The 16,056-nt window shown below is 40.6% G+C and overlaps 1 protein-coding gene across 2 annotated transcripts in view; it reads left to right on the top strand.

Annotated features, from left to right (window-relative positions):
• The window catches only part of sntg1 (syntrophin, gamma 1), a 73,675-nt gene that overhangs the window by 31,359 nt on the left and 26,260 nt on the right, over positions 1-16,056 (top strand). For both annotated transcript variants that reach the window (XM_047367556.1, XM_047367557.1), the window contains exons 5-12: positions 1,753-1,809; positions 1,968-2,025; positions 2,125-2,168; positions 4,060-4,101; positions 4,391-4,493; positions 9,309-9,391; positions 9,672-9,802; positions 13,550-13,679. In XM_047367556.1, coding sequence (XP_047223512.1) covers positions 1,753-1,809; positions 1,968-2,025; positions 2,125-2,168; positions 4,060-4,101; positions 4,391-4,493; positions 9,309-9,391; positions 9,672-9,802; positions 13,550-13,679 — 648 coding nt within the window. The remainder of the gene's footprint in view (positions 1-1,752; positions 1,810-1,967; positions 2,026-2,124; positions 2,169-4,059; positions 4,102-4,390; positions 4,494-9,308; positions 9,392-9,671; positions 9,803-13,549; positions 13,680-16,056) is intronic.

Below are 16,056 nucleotides of genomic sequence, written 5' to 3' on the forward strand. Positions count from 1 at the left end.
CACAAATTGTGGCATATAACCAAGCTCAGTTTGTACTAAGGGGTCCAATGTGTGTCAAGAAAATATCCCACACACCATACATTACCACCACTTTCCTGAATTATTGACACAAAGCAGCATGCTCTCATGTTTACACCAAATTAAAACCCTGCCAGCAACCCAATACTCTTTGGACCAGGCAACCTTTTCCCAATCTGTAATTGTCCAACTTTGGTGACAAATCCTGTAAGGATTGTAGCCCCAGTTTCCTATTCTCAGCCGACAGGGGTAGCGGGTCCTGTGGTTTTCTTTGCTTCAAGGCTTCGTTGCCCATTTGCACCAAAATGTATTCTTCTGTGTGTGCAGAGATGGTATTCCACATATCTTGTTTGTAACAAGTGGTTATTTGAGCTACTGTTGCCTTCCTATCCTCTCGGACCAGTCTGCCCATTCTCCTTTGACCTCTGACATCAATAAGCATTGTTTCTCTAACACAACTCCCCCTTACTGGATATTTTCTCTTTTTCAGAGCAGTTTCTGTAAACCCAACAGATGGTTCTCCCCATTCTGAGACAGGGTTTGAACCTTAGCAAACCATCTTTACCACATCTAGATGCGTGAATGCTTTGAGTTGCTAACATGCGCTTAGCTGGTATTTGTGGTAATTGCACCAGTGTATTCACCAAAGGAGTCAATGATTGTATATAAGCCTGTCTGTATAATTATACCCTAACCCTAACCCTGTGTTGAGAAACAAAATCTACAATACTTTCAAACTTGCTTGTAATTTTTGTCTTTAAAAATTGTTGCTGTTGTAAGTTTTATTTTCATTCCAACAAAAATGTATGGCCTGGTTTCCCTTGTAAAAACACCTCGATCCTAACTGATTAAAGGTTGAGTACATGAAATCCGAAAATTGGTATGACATCCATGCTTGTATTGTGTGTATGTGAACTTATGACCACATCTGGATGCCAGGTATCGAATTTGAAAGGTTATGGAGATATTCATTATTGTTACAAACACTGTTTATTTTTATTTGTTGAAGGGATATGAATCATAACACTGTTTACAGTTAATGCATTGAAAACAATGACACACAGTACAACAAGCAGCTCAATTGATAACAGTTTCTAGTTTATTTCTTTTTAACTAAATTAGGAGTTCATTGTCAGTTTTAGGACAAGTAGAACCAGATGAGACAGTTTTAATATTATTTTAGTACCTACCCCATTCATGAATCCTAATGTCTTCAATATCAGTTTGAATTTCAAACTAAATTTGCTACAGGTTATATTTTAAAGTGACCATTTTAATATATAAGGAAAGCCTCTTTTTGTTGTTCACGACTGTTGAAAATAGACTAATGGGGAAATAATCAGTTAGTGAAGATTAATGTTGATCTCAGTTCTTGCTATGACAAAAATATCAAAGTCACATTCTAACTCATCCAACTAACCATAAAATGTGTTCCACTGCTTCGTATAATTGAACATCAGATCATGATCTCCCCATATAGTAGCAAAGCTTTGCCAATTAGTTTGTTTTAATTAGATCAAGGACATAATCATTCATGTGGACCTAAGACAAAATAACAATCACCATATGACTCCACAATGGCTGTTTCATTGCATATTAAAAGTGAACGGAGTGCTTTTAAAACTAATTTTTCATCTGGATTTATGCCCTTTGATTATAACTACATTTGAATTTAAGAGAGATCCCTGACATGCCTGACAGCAGTTTAAGCTCATCTTTTTCCTCAATCTGCAGGAGAGGACTGTAACGATCAGACGGCAGACGATTGGAGGGTTCGGTCTCAGCATCAAGGTAATTTAGATCTCAGCTGATAAGCCTGCACATCCAAGCTTCTTTAAGTCGAGTGTGGACAAATGTTATTGATCATTTCCTTGTCGAACTGCAACAACAGCAGCATCAAACACCCTTGGCTCCTTTATGTTCCATTTTACTCTGTGTTGCCTCCACAGGGCGGAGCAGAGCACAAAATCCCTGTTGTGATATCAAAAATATCAAAAGAACAAAAAGGTATAAGATTAATTTCAAAGATGCAATTGTCTTCTGATGTTTCTGCCCTCTAATTCCTACTTGCTATAAAGTGTTTATTGTCGCTTTGTTTGTTTCCAGCTGAACTCTCTGGGCTACTTTTCATCGGAGACGGCATCCTTCAGGTGAAAATGTCACATTAATGTTTCCTCCTCTCATTGTGCAAAATAACACACATGGTATATTTAATAATTCATGTGCCACATGTCCCGGAAACTATGTGAAATAATTACTCATCCACATAGGCAAAGGTCCCATTTGTCACATATATTTCAGCCAAAGGACTTAATTAAAAATAAGTTGCACATGATCTCCCACATGGTAACTGTGGGAGACATGTAATTATGATGCTCATGTTTACACTTTTCATTGCAGAAGGCACAACAGTTACAGTGCCTTTCAAAAACATTCATACAATTTTTTTATTTTGCCATCTTACAACTAAAACCTTCAAAGCATTTTCTGTGGATTTTGGGTTATAGAGCTACAAAGTACTGCATAATTGTGAAGTGAAAAGAAAAATATACATGGGTTTCAACATTTCTTTGCAAATAAAAATCTGAAAAGTGTGGCATTTATTTTGCTACTACTAAATAAATGTTTGTGCAACCAACTGCCTTCAGAGACCTAATTAGTGATTAGAGTCCACCTGAGTGCCATTTAATCTCACTGTTAATACAACTGTTATGTGAAGGCCTCAGACGTTTGTTAGAGAACACACCAGACGAAGAGAGAATTGTAGAGAATTGTAAAGAAGAGTTAGTTTAAAAAAAAAAAACAATATCCCAAGCTTTAAACATCAATCCATCATCTAAAAATATATGAGGTGGTCTAAGTGCAAGCCTTCCAAGACAACACTACCTACTTGAACAATCAGGCAGAGCAGAGATCACATTAATTAAAGAAACATTCAAATGGCCAATGGACGTTCTGGAGGAGCAGCAGAGAATCACTGCTCAGGTGGAAGAATCTATCGACAGGACAACTATCAGTTCTGGACTCTATAAATGTAACCTTTACGGAACATCATTACTGAAGGAAAGCAATTAGAATTCCTATTTAATTTGACACAAACCCAAAGGGCGACACAGAAAACATATAAAAGAAAGTGCTCTGGTCAATTGAGACCAAAACGTTTACGCTACATTCAAAATGCATTGTGTGGAGAAAAACTAACAGTGCACATCACTCTGGTCAGACCATCCACATCGTGATACATGTTGGTGCGGATGGATGGAGCTAAACACATATAAAACCCACCTTATAAAATAAAACTCCTAGTCAAAGTCCAGATGTAAGACTTGAAAATCGATGTTCACAGAAACATTCCATTCATTCTGACTGGCATATCTATTTTGGAAAATGAGCAATAATTTCAGTCTCTAGATTTGCTAAGTTGGTAAGCATGGTGGTGGCAGTAGCATGGTGTGGGCATGGCTTTCTTTAATGAGGACTGCTAAGTCAGCACTAAATACAGGATAAAAACAGAAGAAAACCCGTTAGAGGCTGCAGAAGACAAGAGATCGACAGGAAACTTCACCTTCCAGCAGGACAACGATACTAAATATAAAGCCATTGAGACAATGGAATGGTTTAGATCAAAACATGTTGAAATGTCTCTGTTGGTTCAAAGTTCAAACCTAAATCTAATTGACCACAAAATTCATGGGGAAGTGGCCTAAGGGGTTGAATACTTATGCTCACCATGCCTTTCAGAGCTTTATCCAAAGATAATTTTGAAAACAATGCATAATTTGTCTTCCACTTCACAATTATATGCAGCTTTGTTTTGGTGCATTACATAAAATCATGATTTAATACATTTTATAATTATTTTGTGTCAAATTCCAAACCTGAAACTTGTAGTTAGAATGTCACAAATTGTGAAAAAGTTTAAGAAGTACTTTTGCAAAGCACTATAATGTGCTTCTATCATTAATAATTTTTTAAGATAAAGCTTTAGTACTTAGTTGGTGAAATGTTATTCAGTGTACTGATGTTACTGTTGTTTTCTAGATAAATGGAATAAATGTCAGAAGCTATCGCCACGAGGAAGTGGTAAGCCGTCAGCTCATATTTCATAGTTTCTTACACAGAAACAACTCTTTCAACATCTTATCTTGTCTTATTTTGATGATGTGTATCTTTTTGGCATGTAAAGCCACTTTTTTCCTCTTTCATTTCTTCTCATAAGCAACTGAAGAAGTCTTATGCAGCTTGTTTTAATCACTTATCTCTGATTTTCATTCTTTGCCAGACACTGCCATGCCACTACTTTCCCAGCAATAAAACTACACATTTTACATGTCCCTCCATAACAACATGACCACCTTTTTGTAACTTTTAGGTGCAGGTTTTGAGAAACGCAGGTGAAGAGGTAACTCTGACGGTGTCCTTCCTGAAGAAGACTCCAGCCTTTTTGAAGCTGCCGTTGTGTGAAGACTGCACATGTAAGAACTCTCCACAAAACGCTGAAGCAATGGAAAGTAATTAACCAGGATTATTTTTAGCTGGTCTTATTTTCTGTCTGGAAGTGGTTGTCTTGGAAACAATAAATTCAAGCCTCCTTAAGACAAAAAAAATTAAAGTAGAAACCAGAAGTTTATATGCAGTGCATAAACAAACACATGACCTTTTTTCTCACTATGTGACACTAAATCAGACTAAAAGTTGCCTGTTTTAGGCTGGTTAGGATTATTGATATTGTTTGGATTTGGTGCAAAGAGGATTGGGTGGCGGACGAAGGTGGCGGACGAAGGTGGAGACCTCAGCGGCCCGATCCCCGGATGCTTAGGCTGGCTCTAGGGACGTGGAATGTCACCTCGCTGGGGGGGAAGGAGCCTGAGCTTGTGCGGGAGGTCGAGAGATATTGACTAGAAATAGTCGGGCTCGCCTCCACGCACAGCGTGGACTCTGGAACCCATCTCCTTCAGAGGGGTTGGACTCTCTTCTACTCTGGAGTGGCCCATGGGGAGAGGCGGCGGGCTGGTGTGGGTTTGCTTGTTGCCCCCCAGCTCAGCCATCTCGTGTTGGGGTTTACCCCAGTGGATGAGAGGGTCGTATCCCTGCGCCTTCGGGTTGGGGATAGGTGTCTGACTGTCGTCTCGGCCTACGGGCCGAGCGGTAGTGCGGAGTACCAGGCCTTCTTGGTGTCCCTGTCGGGGGTGCTGGATAGTGCCCCTCCCGGGGACTCCAATATTCTGCTAGGGGACTTAAACGCCCACGTGGGAAATGACAGTAACATCTGGAGAGGCGTGATCGGGAGGAATGGCCTCCCCAATCTGAATCCGAGTGATGTTTTGTTATTGGACTTCTGTGCTAGTCACGGATTGTCCATAATGAACACCATGTTCAAACATAAGGGTGTCCATCAGTGCACTTGGCACCAGGACACCCTAGGCAGGAGGTCGATAATCGACTTTGTTGTCGTATCATCAGATCTTCGGCCGCATGTTTTGGACACTCGGGTGAAGAGAGGGGCTGAGCTGTCCACTGATCACCACCTGGTGGTGAGTTGGATCCGCTGGAGGAGGAGAAAGCCAGACAGACTTGGCAGGCCCAAGCGCATAGTGAGGGTCTGCTGGGAACGCCTGGCGGAGCCCTCGGCCAGGGATGTATTCAACTCCCACCTCCAGGAGAGCTTTGACCAGATGTTGGAGACATAGAGTCCGAGTGGACCATGTTCTCCGCATCTATTGTCGATGCTGCTGCGTGTAGCTGCGGCCGTAAGGTCTGCGGTGCCTGTCGCGGCAGCAATACCAGAACCCGGTGGTGGACACCGGCAGTAAGGGATGCTGTCAAGCTGAAGAGGGAGTCCTATCGGCTGTGGTTGGCGTGTGGGACTCCTGAGGCGGCTGACGGGTACCGTGAGGCCAAGTGTGCTGCAGCCCTGGCTGTGGCAGAGGCAAAAACTCAGCCCTGGGAGGAGTTCGGTGAGGCCATGGAGAAGGACTACCGGTTGGCCTCGAAGCGATTCTGGCCAACCGTCCGGCGCCTCAGGAGGGGGAAGCAATGCTTCGCCAACACTGTTTATAGTGGGGGTGGGAGGCTGCTGACCTCGACTGAGGACATTATTGGGCGGTGGAAGGAGTACTTCGAGGATCTCCTCAATCCTGCAATCACGCATTCCGTGGTGGAAACAGAGGCTGGGGACTCGGGGTTGGACTCTTTCATCACCCAGGCTGAAGTCACCGAGGTGGTTAAAAAGCTCTGCAGTGGCAAGGCTTCGGGGGTGGATGAGATCCGCCCTGAGTACCTCAAGTCTCTGGATGTTGTTGGGCTGTCATGGTTAACATGTCTCTTCAACAATGCGTGGTGGTCGAGGACAGTGCCTCTGGACTGGCAGACTGGGGTGGTGGTCCCCCTTCATAAGAAGGGGGACCGGGGACCGGAGGGTGTGTTCCAACTACAGGGGGATCACACTCCACAGCCTCCCTGGTAAGGCCTACACCAGGGTATTGGAGAGGAGAGTCCGGCCGATAGTTGAACCTCGGCTTCAGGAGGAGCAGTGTGGTTTTCGTCCCGGCCGTGGAACACTGGACCAGCTCTATACCCTCTACAGGGTGCTCGAGGGTTCATGGGAGTTTGCCCAACCGGTTCACATGTGTTTTGTGGACCTGGAGAAGGCATTTGACTGTGTCCCTCGTGATGCCCTGTGGGGGGTGCTCCAGGAGTATGGAATCGGGAGCCCTTTATTAGGGGCCATCTGGTCCCTGTACGAGCGGAGCAGGAGTTTGGTCCGCATTGCCGGCACTTAGTCGGACCTGTTCCCGGTGCATGTTGGACTCCGGCAGGGCTGCCCTTTGTCACCGGTCCTGTTCATAACTTTTATGGACAGGATTTCTAGGCGCAGGGGTCTGGTTTGGAGACCAGTGGATTTCGTCTCTTCTTTTTGCAGATGACGTGGTCCTGCTGGCCCCCTCTAGCCAAGACTTACAGCATGCGCTGGGGCGGTTCGCAGCCGAGTGTGAAGCGGCTGGGATGAAGATCAGCTCCTACAAGTCCGAGGCCATCGTACTCGACCGGAAAAGGGTTGCTTGTCCTCTTCAGGTTGGAGGGGAGTTCCTGCCTCAAGTGGAGGAGTTTAAGTATCTCGGGGTCTTGTTCACGAGTGGAGGAAAAATGGAGCGGGAGATCGACAGACGGATCGGTGCGGCTGCCGCAGTGATGGGGGCACTGTGCCGGTCCGTTGTGGTGAAGAGAGAGCTGAGCCGAAAAGCAAAGCTCTCAATTTACCGGTCGGTCTACATTCCTACCCTCACCTATGGCCATGAACTTTGGGTCATGACCGAAAGAACGAGATCCCGGATACAAGCGGCTGAAATGAGCTTCCTCCGTTGGGTGGCCGGGCACTACCTTAGAGATAGGGTGAGGAGCTCGGCCATCCGGGAGGGGCTCGGAGTAGAGCCGCTGCTCCTCCACATCGAGAGGAGCCAGTTGAGGTGGCTCGGGCATCTATACCGGATGCCTCCTGGACGCCTTCCTCGGGAGGTGTTCCATGCACGTCCCACCGGGAGGAGGCCCAGAGGATGGCCCAGGACACGCTGGAGGGACTATGTCTCTTGGCTGGCCTGGGAACGCCTTGGGCTCCCCCCGGAGGAGCTGGAGGAGGTGTCTGGGGAGAGGGACGTCCGGGCGTCTCTGCTGAGTCTGCTGCCCCCGCGACCCCCCGGTCCCGGATAAGCGGAAGACGACAAGTACAAGTACGAGTACGAGTTTGGATTTGTTAAATGCCAGAGTAATGAGGAGATCTTTTTAAACTTTCTTCAAAGCTAATTGTTTACATACATTTCCTTCATATTTGGTGTAATTGTCTTTTAATTTTAGACTTGGGCCTAAAAATGTGGGTATCCTAGCTCGAGCTTTCTCAATAGTTTGCTACAAGTCTTTTTTCGTTCTTTTCTATTGCTGGTTGGAGGAGGTTGGTTTTCTTAAACCCTATTATTAGTTCTGAATTGACCCCCCCTCCCTGTTTTCTTCAAGATTCTCCTTTCTTTCTTTCTTTCTTTCTTTCTTTCTTTCTTTCTTTCTTTCTTTCTCTGGAGTCACTTTTTTTTGCAAATATAAGAACATTTATGTACCTGCCTTGCAGTTGGCACTCATTATCTCATTATTGTTGTTATGCGCCACCTAGACTGCTTTGGGTAGCGTAAAATGGGGTGTTCTTTGCCAAGTGACCTTTCAGCCCACAGCAATGCACTGCTCATTCCATTGTGAATATTGACAAACTCTTACGAGCTTGAGCCAGCATCTTTAAAAGGTACTTTTGTTCTGGGGTTGATTTGTACATTTCCCACCAAAACATGTTCATCTCTTGGTGAAAGAACCTATCTCCTTTCTGAACTGGGTAATTTCTTCACATTGCCATGGTATTTATACTGGCATACAATTGCTTAAATAGATCAGTGTTGTAGCTTCAGGCATCTGGAAATTGTACCCAAAGGACAAGCGGACATATTAAGTTCCCCATTTCTCTTCCTGGCTGATTTTCTTTATTTTCCCATGATGTTGCACCTGGAAGCAATGTGTATTAGATGTTGTATGAAAATACATCCAGGGTGTGCCTCCATTTTACTTAAATATTATGAATTAGTCATGACATACTCATCTGGGTTTTCCCAAGTTGCTTAAAGGCTTAGTAATTTTAGTGACTTTGAAGAAAGTAATAAAGAATTATACTGCACATTATTCAGGCACTTAGCAAATGGAAAAAAGAATATGGTAATCCCTAACTGACCTAAAACAGAAAAAGTTTAATCTGATTTAATCTCAGACAGTGAGAAAAAAAAAACAAGGTTGTGTCTTTTTATACAGTGTATGTTAATATCTGGGTTCAACTATACATTTCTAAGCATGATAAATGGACTACTTGGTTGTCTTTTTGAGACCAAAAAAGCTGCTTTGTTAAAGAGTGAAAAACAGGAGTAGAGACTCATTTGAGCTCCAGAAAAAGGCACTGAAGACCAAACTGAAAGAATTGACTCATGGCTCATTGTGGTGCAATTGATTGTGTCTTGTGAGAGAACTTCAGCCCATCATCAGACATGAAAGCTTTTGTAAAATCCTTTCATATGCGTATGTAGGCCAGGTTGACTGGCCGTCAGTCAGTCAACTGAATACAAATTGGCACAAAACAGGAGCCAGCAACGGAGCGGAACAAAGTAACAAGCTTTTGTTGGGGAAACAGATGGAGGAGAGGATCTGAGTTTCATATTTTGTATAATATGTAAAATATTTTGGCCTGTGTGTCCCTGCTTCATTTCTAGGCATCCCCAGCGACCAGAGTAGTGGGACATCATCTCCTCTGTGTGACAGTGGCCTGCACTTGAACTACCACCCCAACAACACGGTACTGTTCTTCAGACTGACTGACTAATTCTATAACTGTCCGGTAACCATGTAGCTGTGTCATCACTGCCAGCTAATTTTCTTCCATGCAGCTGTCACTGCGCGGTGATAACCATGACGCTCTATATTTACCGTTTGAAAAGGGGTGAATCAGCTCTAATCTGCTGCCTGTTTGTACATCTGCAGCATCAGTAACTGCAGCAGTGGTACCACTTGAAATGTGTGCGATTGCACACCAAAAAAAAAAAAAACCTTCTAAGTTCTCCTTCACACTGTTACAGGACACGCTGTCCTGCTCGTCCTGGCCCACTTCTCCAGGGCTTCGCTGGGACAAGAGATGGGTGGACCTGCGCCTTATTCCTCTGTTACACTCACGCTTGTCGCAGTACATCCCTGGCTCTGACGTCTGCAGGTGAGCTGTCGCGCTGAATTTTTAAAGCACAGGGCTGATTTTTATTCTTTAAGGCTTAATGTAGTAGTTGTGCTGAGATCTCTTTCTTGGGGATTTTAAAACGGGGCATTGTGCTTGGGCTCCATCTATAAGTAGCACATATTTTGTGATTTTTCTACATGGATCCTTTGCTCCTTTGGTAAGTAGTTCACAAAACTAATACAAGATCATTTTTACATACTTACTATGCTTCAAATTGAATTCAACCCTCAAAAGACAATAAATAAAGCATTATACTCGGCCCTTACTTACTAAACCTCTAATATGAACAACTAATAAAAGTGCCTTCTATTTATGAGCTGCTCAGGTGCCTCATAGATCAAACCTAAACTGCAATAAAATGGTTCCCTGTGTACTTCTTCAGTTCAATAACCCATTTCAGTAAAACAGGGCAGTTGTAATATTTTAGAACAATTGAAAATGTCTCACGGCATTATGAGACAATGTATTATAACTGGTTTGTCATTACTTATAGTAGCCACGTAGTATTTTAATAATGCTCATAATCAGCTCATATCTTAAAAAGCGTACTGTTTTACCAGATGATCTACTATGCCTTGCAAAACAATTTGTACCACTTGAACCTTTCACATTTAACCTCATCACAACCACAGATTTCAATGCATTTTATTAGAATTTTGCTTGATAAAGCAACACAAGTGCAAAAATGAGAAGTGATTCTTTTTTTTTTACAGTTTAAAAGTCTGAAAACAGTGGCGTGCATTTGCATTCTGCTCCTTCACCCTAATATCCCTAAATAAAATCCATTGCAATCAATTGCCTTCTCAAGTAGCGTAAATAGTAAGCGGTGTGTAATTTTATGTCAGTATGATTCAGCCTTTTTGTGAAGGCCCCAGACGTTTGTTGGGGAACATCAGTGAAGAAACAACATCAGGATGACTAAAATTAACATCAGGTCAAGGATAAAGTTGTGGAGAAGCCTAAAATAGGGATAGGACTAGAATCAATGTCCTGAACTTTGAATGTGTGACAGAGCACTTATGATAATTTATCATTGGCAAATAGAAAGTGTTTGGCACAACTGCAAACCTACAGAACCATCACCATACATGTGAACTGATAGGCTGGCAAAAGCAGAGTATCAGTCAGAGGAGCAGCCAAGAGACCCGTGGTAACTCTGGAGGAGCCGCAGAGACTTAGAGCTCAAGTGGGAGAACCTTTTAAAAGGACATTTATTAGTCATGCATTCCCCAAATCAGATTTTTATGAAAGAGTGGCAAAATCAATTGTTGAAAGAAACCCATAAGAGGTCCTATTATAGTTTACCACAAGCCATCTAAGAGACACTGCAAATGTGTAAAAAGGTGCTCGTCAGTGAGACAACCATGTAATCTTTTTCACCTATGTGACAAACACAATCTGGGTTCGTAAACTAACATGCACATCAGTCTGTGACCCTAGCACTTTTCCAGCAGTAAACTATGGTGGCGGCAGCATCATGCTGTGGGGAACCTGGTCAGAGTTGATGGGAAGATGGAATTAAATACAGGACAACACTGGAGGAAAACCTGTTAGTGGCTGCAAAAGACTTAAGACTGGAGCAGAGGTTTCTAAAAGCCTAAACATGCAGCAAAACTATAATGGTATGGTTTGAGCTATACTGCAAAGAAGAATGTGCAAAAAATTTAATCTCTATAAGTGCAAAGCTGGTTGAGATATACCAAAAAGACCTGCAGCTGTAACAAGGTGGTCCTACAAAGTACAAACTTAGTAGGATTGCAAGGCTCATTTTTAATTATAAAAACCATTAAAGATTAAACTGACCTGCCTACTAAACCTAATTTGTTTTATTTTGATTCCTGTTAATACCGAGTGACATGAGTGAAAATCATTTAATACTATTTCATACGTATGTTACTCTGTTAAATGTCAACTAGGACCACAACACAAACAAATGGTTCCTGATAAGTTTTATTGGGAGGAGTTCTTTGCATATTCATCAGGATTGAACTGATGCATTTTTCATGCTTGACATAATAAGCCATTAAGCTGTCAATAAATATATTTCCATTTTTATTACCCCGTAAGTGATAGATGCAGTAATCTTGTGGATTAGAAGTTAATGGATCTCACTTGTGGTTTGGAGGGTTTTAGCCTATTAACTGACTGCTGGGTGAGGATATTGCATACGTTTTTAGGATTTATGGGCCATATTACAGGCAAGACTTTCAGTTTGTTTTATGACTGAGTGATGATAAACATGCATCGCAGACTTTAAATGTGTTCTCTTTTTTATTGTGTTGTTTTTGCTCACAATATTAAGAGTTTAGATTGTGTTTAAAAGGTTTGGTCATATATAATTTTTAGAAAAATGAATCCCATTTAAAACCTCACAGTTGGTTCAAACCGAGTTATTGTTCCTTTGCTGTCTCTAAAATAAAATTTAAGATGTTTGTTTTTGGGGTTTTTCTATCAGGTAGCTTTAACACTTTGACATTTTTTCTGCTTTTGTAAGCAAAAGTTTTCTGCCTCCTGTGTCAAGTGGTAAATAAAACAAAATGGAGTGGTGTGCGGAGTGCCATTTTAAGGATTTAAACTGTTGCTGTTGTTACAGAAGAAGATGCACTTTTCATGCAGCATCATGCAGTTTAATTGCTTAGTGTTGTAAGCTGAAGTAAGTATGCTTATGTGTAATTAGAAACACATGAGTCTAATATAGCTAATATTTATTTGCCTACTTTTTTTATTATCCTGCTTTGCAAAGGTTTTCATATTTATTAGACTTTCCACATTTTGTCACACTATAATCACAGATTTCAATGTATTTCATTTGGCATTTTATGTTATAGATCAACCCAAAGTGGTGCATATTTGTGAAGTAGGAAGAATTTTTAACTATACAAATCTGAGCATGGTATCCATTTGTATTTGGTTCCTGAGTCAGTAATTTTTTGAACCAACTTTCATTGGAAATGCAGCAGCAATTCTTTGGAGTATGTCTCAACCATCTTTTTACATTTTGAGGGCTGCAATTTGTGGACTGTGCGTTTAAGGCGATGTGAACTGTTGGTTTTTCACTATGCATAATGTTTAGCATGGAGGCAAAATTGTTTAATTATGGTCTCATCTGACCAGAGCACCTTTCATATGTTTGGTGTGTTCCCTACATGGCTTCAGACAAACTACAAAAACGCCTTGTCGTGACTTTCTTTCAACAATGTCTTCCTTCTTGCCTCTTCTACTTCTCTGGTTAATGTTCTTGTTGTGCAGCCTGTCAGTTTAGATGTGTTGTTTGGTCCTCATAATGGTGATTGTTCAACAAACCTCTGATGCTTTCACAGATCAGCTCTAGTTTATATTGGGATCAAAATACATCTATTTACTAAATAGGTGACTCCTGAAGGTTACTGGCAGCGCTGGAGTTTGGGGTATTTGAGGAAATGCGGCTGAACACCAATGCACATCACAGTTTTCAGATTTTATTCATAAAGAACTTTGTAAACAATGTTTCATTGTCCTGCCACTTCACAATTATGTACTCTATGTGTTGAAAATTTAGTTTTGTTTTTCACAAATGTGAAAAACATTCAATGGGGGGAAATAAGAATATTAAATAAAGAAGATACGTAATCATTTCTTATACTCTTCTAAAATAGATTCTCATAGTTACCAAAAACACGAGTATTACGTCCATATGTACCTAAAGAAAACTTGTACTTTTTTTTTTCTTATTTTTTATTTCTCTAGGAAAAATGCTTTCCAGGTCATAGCTGTGGATGGAGTTTGCAGTGGAGTGATACAGTTTCCCACTGCTGAAGACTGCTTGGACTGGCTTCAGGCAATAGCGAGCAACATTTCCAGTCTCACCAAGCACAATGTGAGTATGAAACAATAACAGCTTGTAGATCCCTGTTCCCTGTGTAAAACAGGATGATATAAGGCATATTGTTAATGCAGCACTCTTATAGTTTTGTTGATTGTCTGGAAATGTCACAGACAGTATTAGGTAATGTAGACAAGTAATAATGTGTCTTCACATTTATCTCGGAGCCAGAGATTACCCAAAAAGTAATACCATTAAACTTCACTTATCCTTCTCCTGGAAGCGCATGTGTTATTTAAAATTCATCTTACAGAATCTTTTAATAATGACACCAAGGTACAAGTACAGCATAGACAAAAATAAGGTTTTATCTTTTTGAGCTATACTAAAGCTAATATGGGTGAATACATCAAGCTGACCATGTTCAGTCATAGAGAACTGCTTGCACAAAATCTAAAGTGTATCATTTGGACACATTTTACATCTTTGACACCACATTAAGGATGAATAGTGCATACCACAGCACCATGGTAAAGATGTGTAAAAGGTCCTTGAATAAATGTATCTGTTATTGCAGTAGCTTAATCTCAAGTGAAAAGTGTAGAAAAATCCAGCCCTGTGGATGCATGTGCATTTATTCATTTGGAAATAGGTGTTTGAAACTAAATTACCAGAGACATAAGTATTGGTACCACTAGGAATCAATTTAATATAAATGTAACTGATGAATTTCTTTTAAAATTTACTTTACTTTTTAAGTTGATCAATGTTTATAGGAGCTTAGAAATATAAGAGGCCAATTTTTCTCAGCTGATGGCCTACAGGCTGAATGAGTACATGTTTATTTTATTAACTTAATAACTTTGGCTAAAAATTAAAAAAACAAAAAGTTTGTAGCAATTTTTTACATTGAAAAAAATGTGTATAAATATGTTAGTTTTACTTATTTTTTTGCGTTTTCATGCAATATTTATATAGAATTTTCACAACAGAATGAAACAAATTGAGCAAGGAATAGTTTCAACAAATAAGGAAATGAGTTTTTGTCATTAGTTCACAAACTCTGAGTTTTTTATGTCATTTTCCATGACGTTTTTGTATTTTTTAATCCTAAATAAAAATTATTTAGTTTGAAATGCAGCTTTTGCCTCTCTGCACGAATTAAATGTAGCTGGACCAAGGCTAAAAATTGGTCTTTGGATTCTAAACGTCGTTGACCCCTGCATTAGGCAATCACTTGAACCGAACAACAATGTGAAAGAGTGAATATTAGTAAAACATTAGTATAGAGTTGATGATACTGATTACTTTGTGTTAATTGAGGTCTGAAAATACAGCATTTTTTGTTATTGACTCTTGGTAATTTTCTTCAAATAAATGCTCATAATTGCAACATTCTTATGTTGTATTTGTGAGAAATATCTGTAGTTTAACAAAAGAAACAACATTTCACAAGTACACTAAAAAATTTAAACTTTCATCAGGTAATCTTTCACATAGCAAATTCTTGACAGGCATGGTTAAACCTTTTCCCCCGCCCATCGCCGTCTCCAGACATAAACCCTTGGGGTGAGCTGAGGAGTAGAGAGTGTAGGGGAAGATCAGGGACTCTAGACAATCTACTGAAAGATCATCAGTTTGCAAAGATAATAGTTTGACATCCTTCTCTCTGCATGCATTCACCTTGTGAAATGTTAAAGGATAAGAGTGCTGTTGTTTTGCCAAACCTTTGTACAAAGTATTAATAGCACAGCCACCAATATATGTAACATTTTTGTGTTTGGTAAAGAAAGTATTATTTCTTAACACTTGATTTTTTTTAATCACTGAATACTTATCCATAAGTACTAAATGGTTGATTTTTTTTTTGCTCATTTTAGTGTAAATTTATACTAATGAAACAAAAGATTAATTTCTTTTCAGGCTACCAATATAAATTCCCAGATATCAATAAATGTGGCAGGCACTGCATTTCTACTCTATGTTTGTAGAAAGCTCTAAGAATTGATAAGGAATCCAAAGCTTTAGACCAAATAAACATAAAGAGACTTTTGGGTTGGCTCTCTAAGGGACATGAACGTGGCATAAAGCTAGTCGCAGAAAAAAACTGAGGATTTTGTAATTATAATGTGGCCATGGGGATGGTTTTGTGTCTGGGTGGGGGGATAATGGAGCCCTGGTTAATTGGAGTGGACTAAGTGAGGGACACACTAAACATAACACAGATGACTCACTGTATTTCTCACTCCGGCCTTGGCATTTACCTAGGTGTTTGAACGAGCTGCAGAAGCATAGACTGATGCAGGAGGTGCAGATTTCTGCTCACAGAATCTCATTGCATTGGTAGTGTAAATTAAATTGATGAGCCGCTAGTGCATTTTAATCTTATTTGTCTGGCTTTTTCAAAGGAGATTTTGTGATTTATTGTCAT

The sequence above is a fragment of the Girardinichthys multiradiatus genome, chromosome 6 (genome assembly GCF_021462225.1).
Source record: "Girardinichthys multiradiatus isolate DD_20200921_A chromosome 6, DD_fGirMul_XY1, whole genome shotgun sequence".
NCBI classification, from domain to species: Eukaryota; Metazoa; Chordata; class Actinopteri; order Cyprinodontiformes; family Goodeidae; genus Girardinichthys; species Girardinichthys multiradiatus.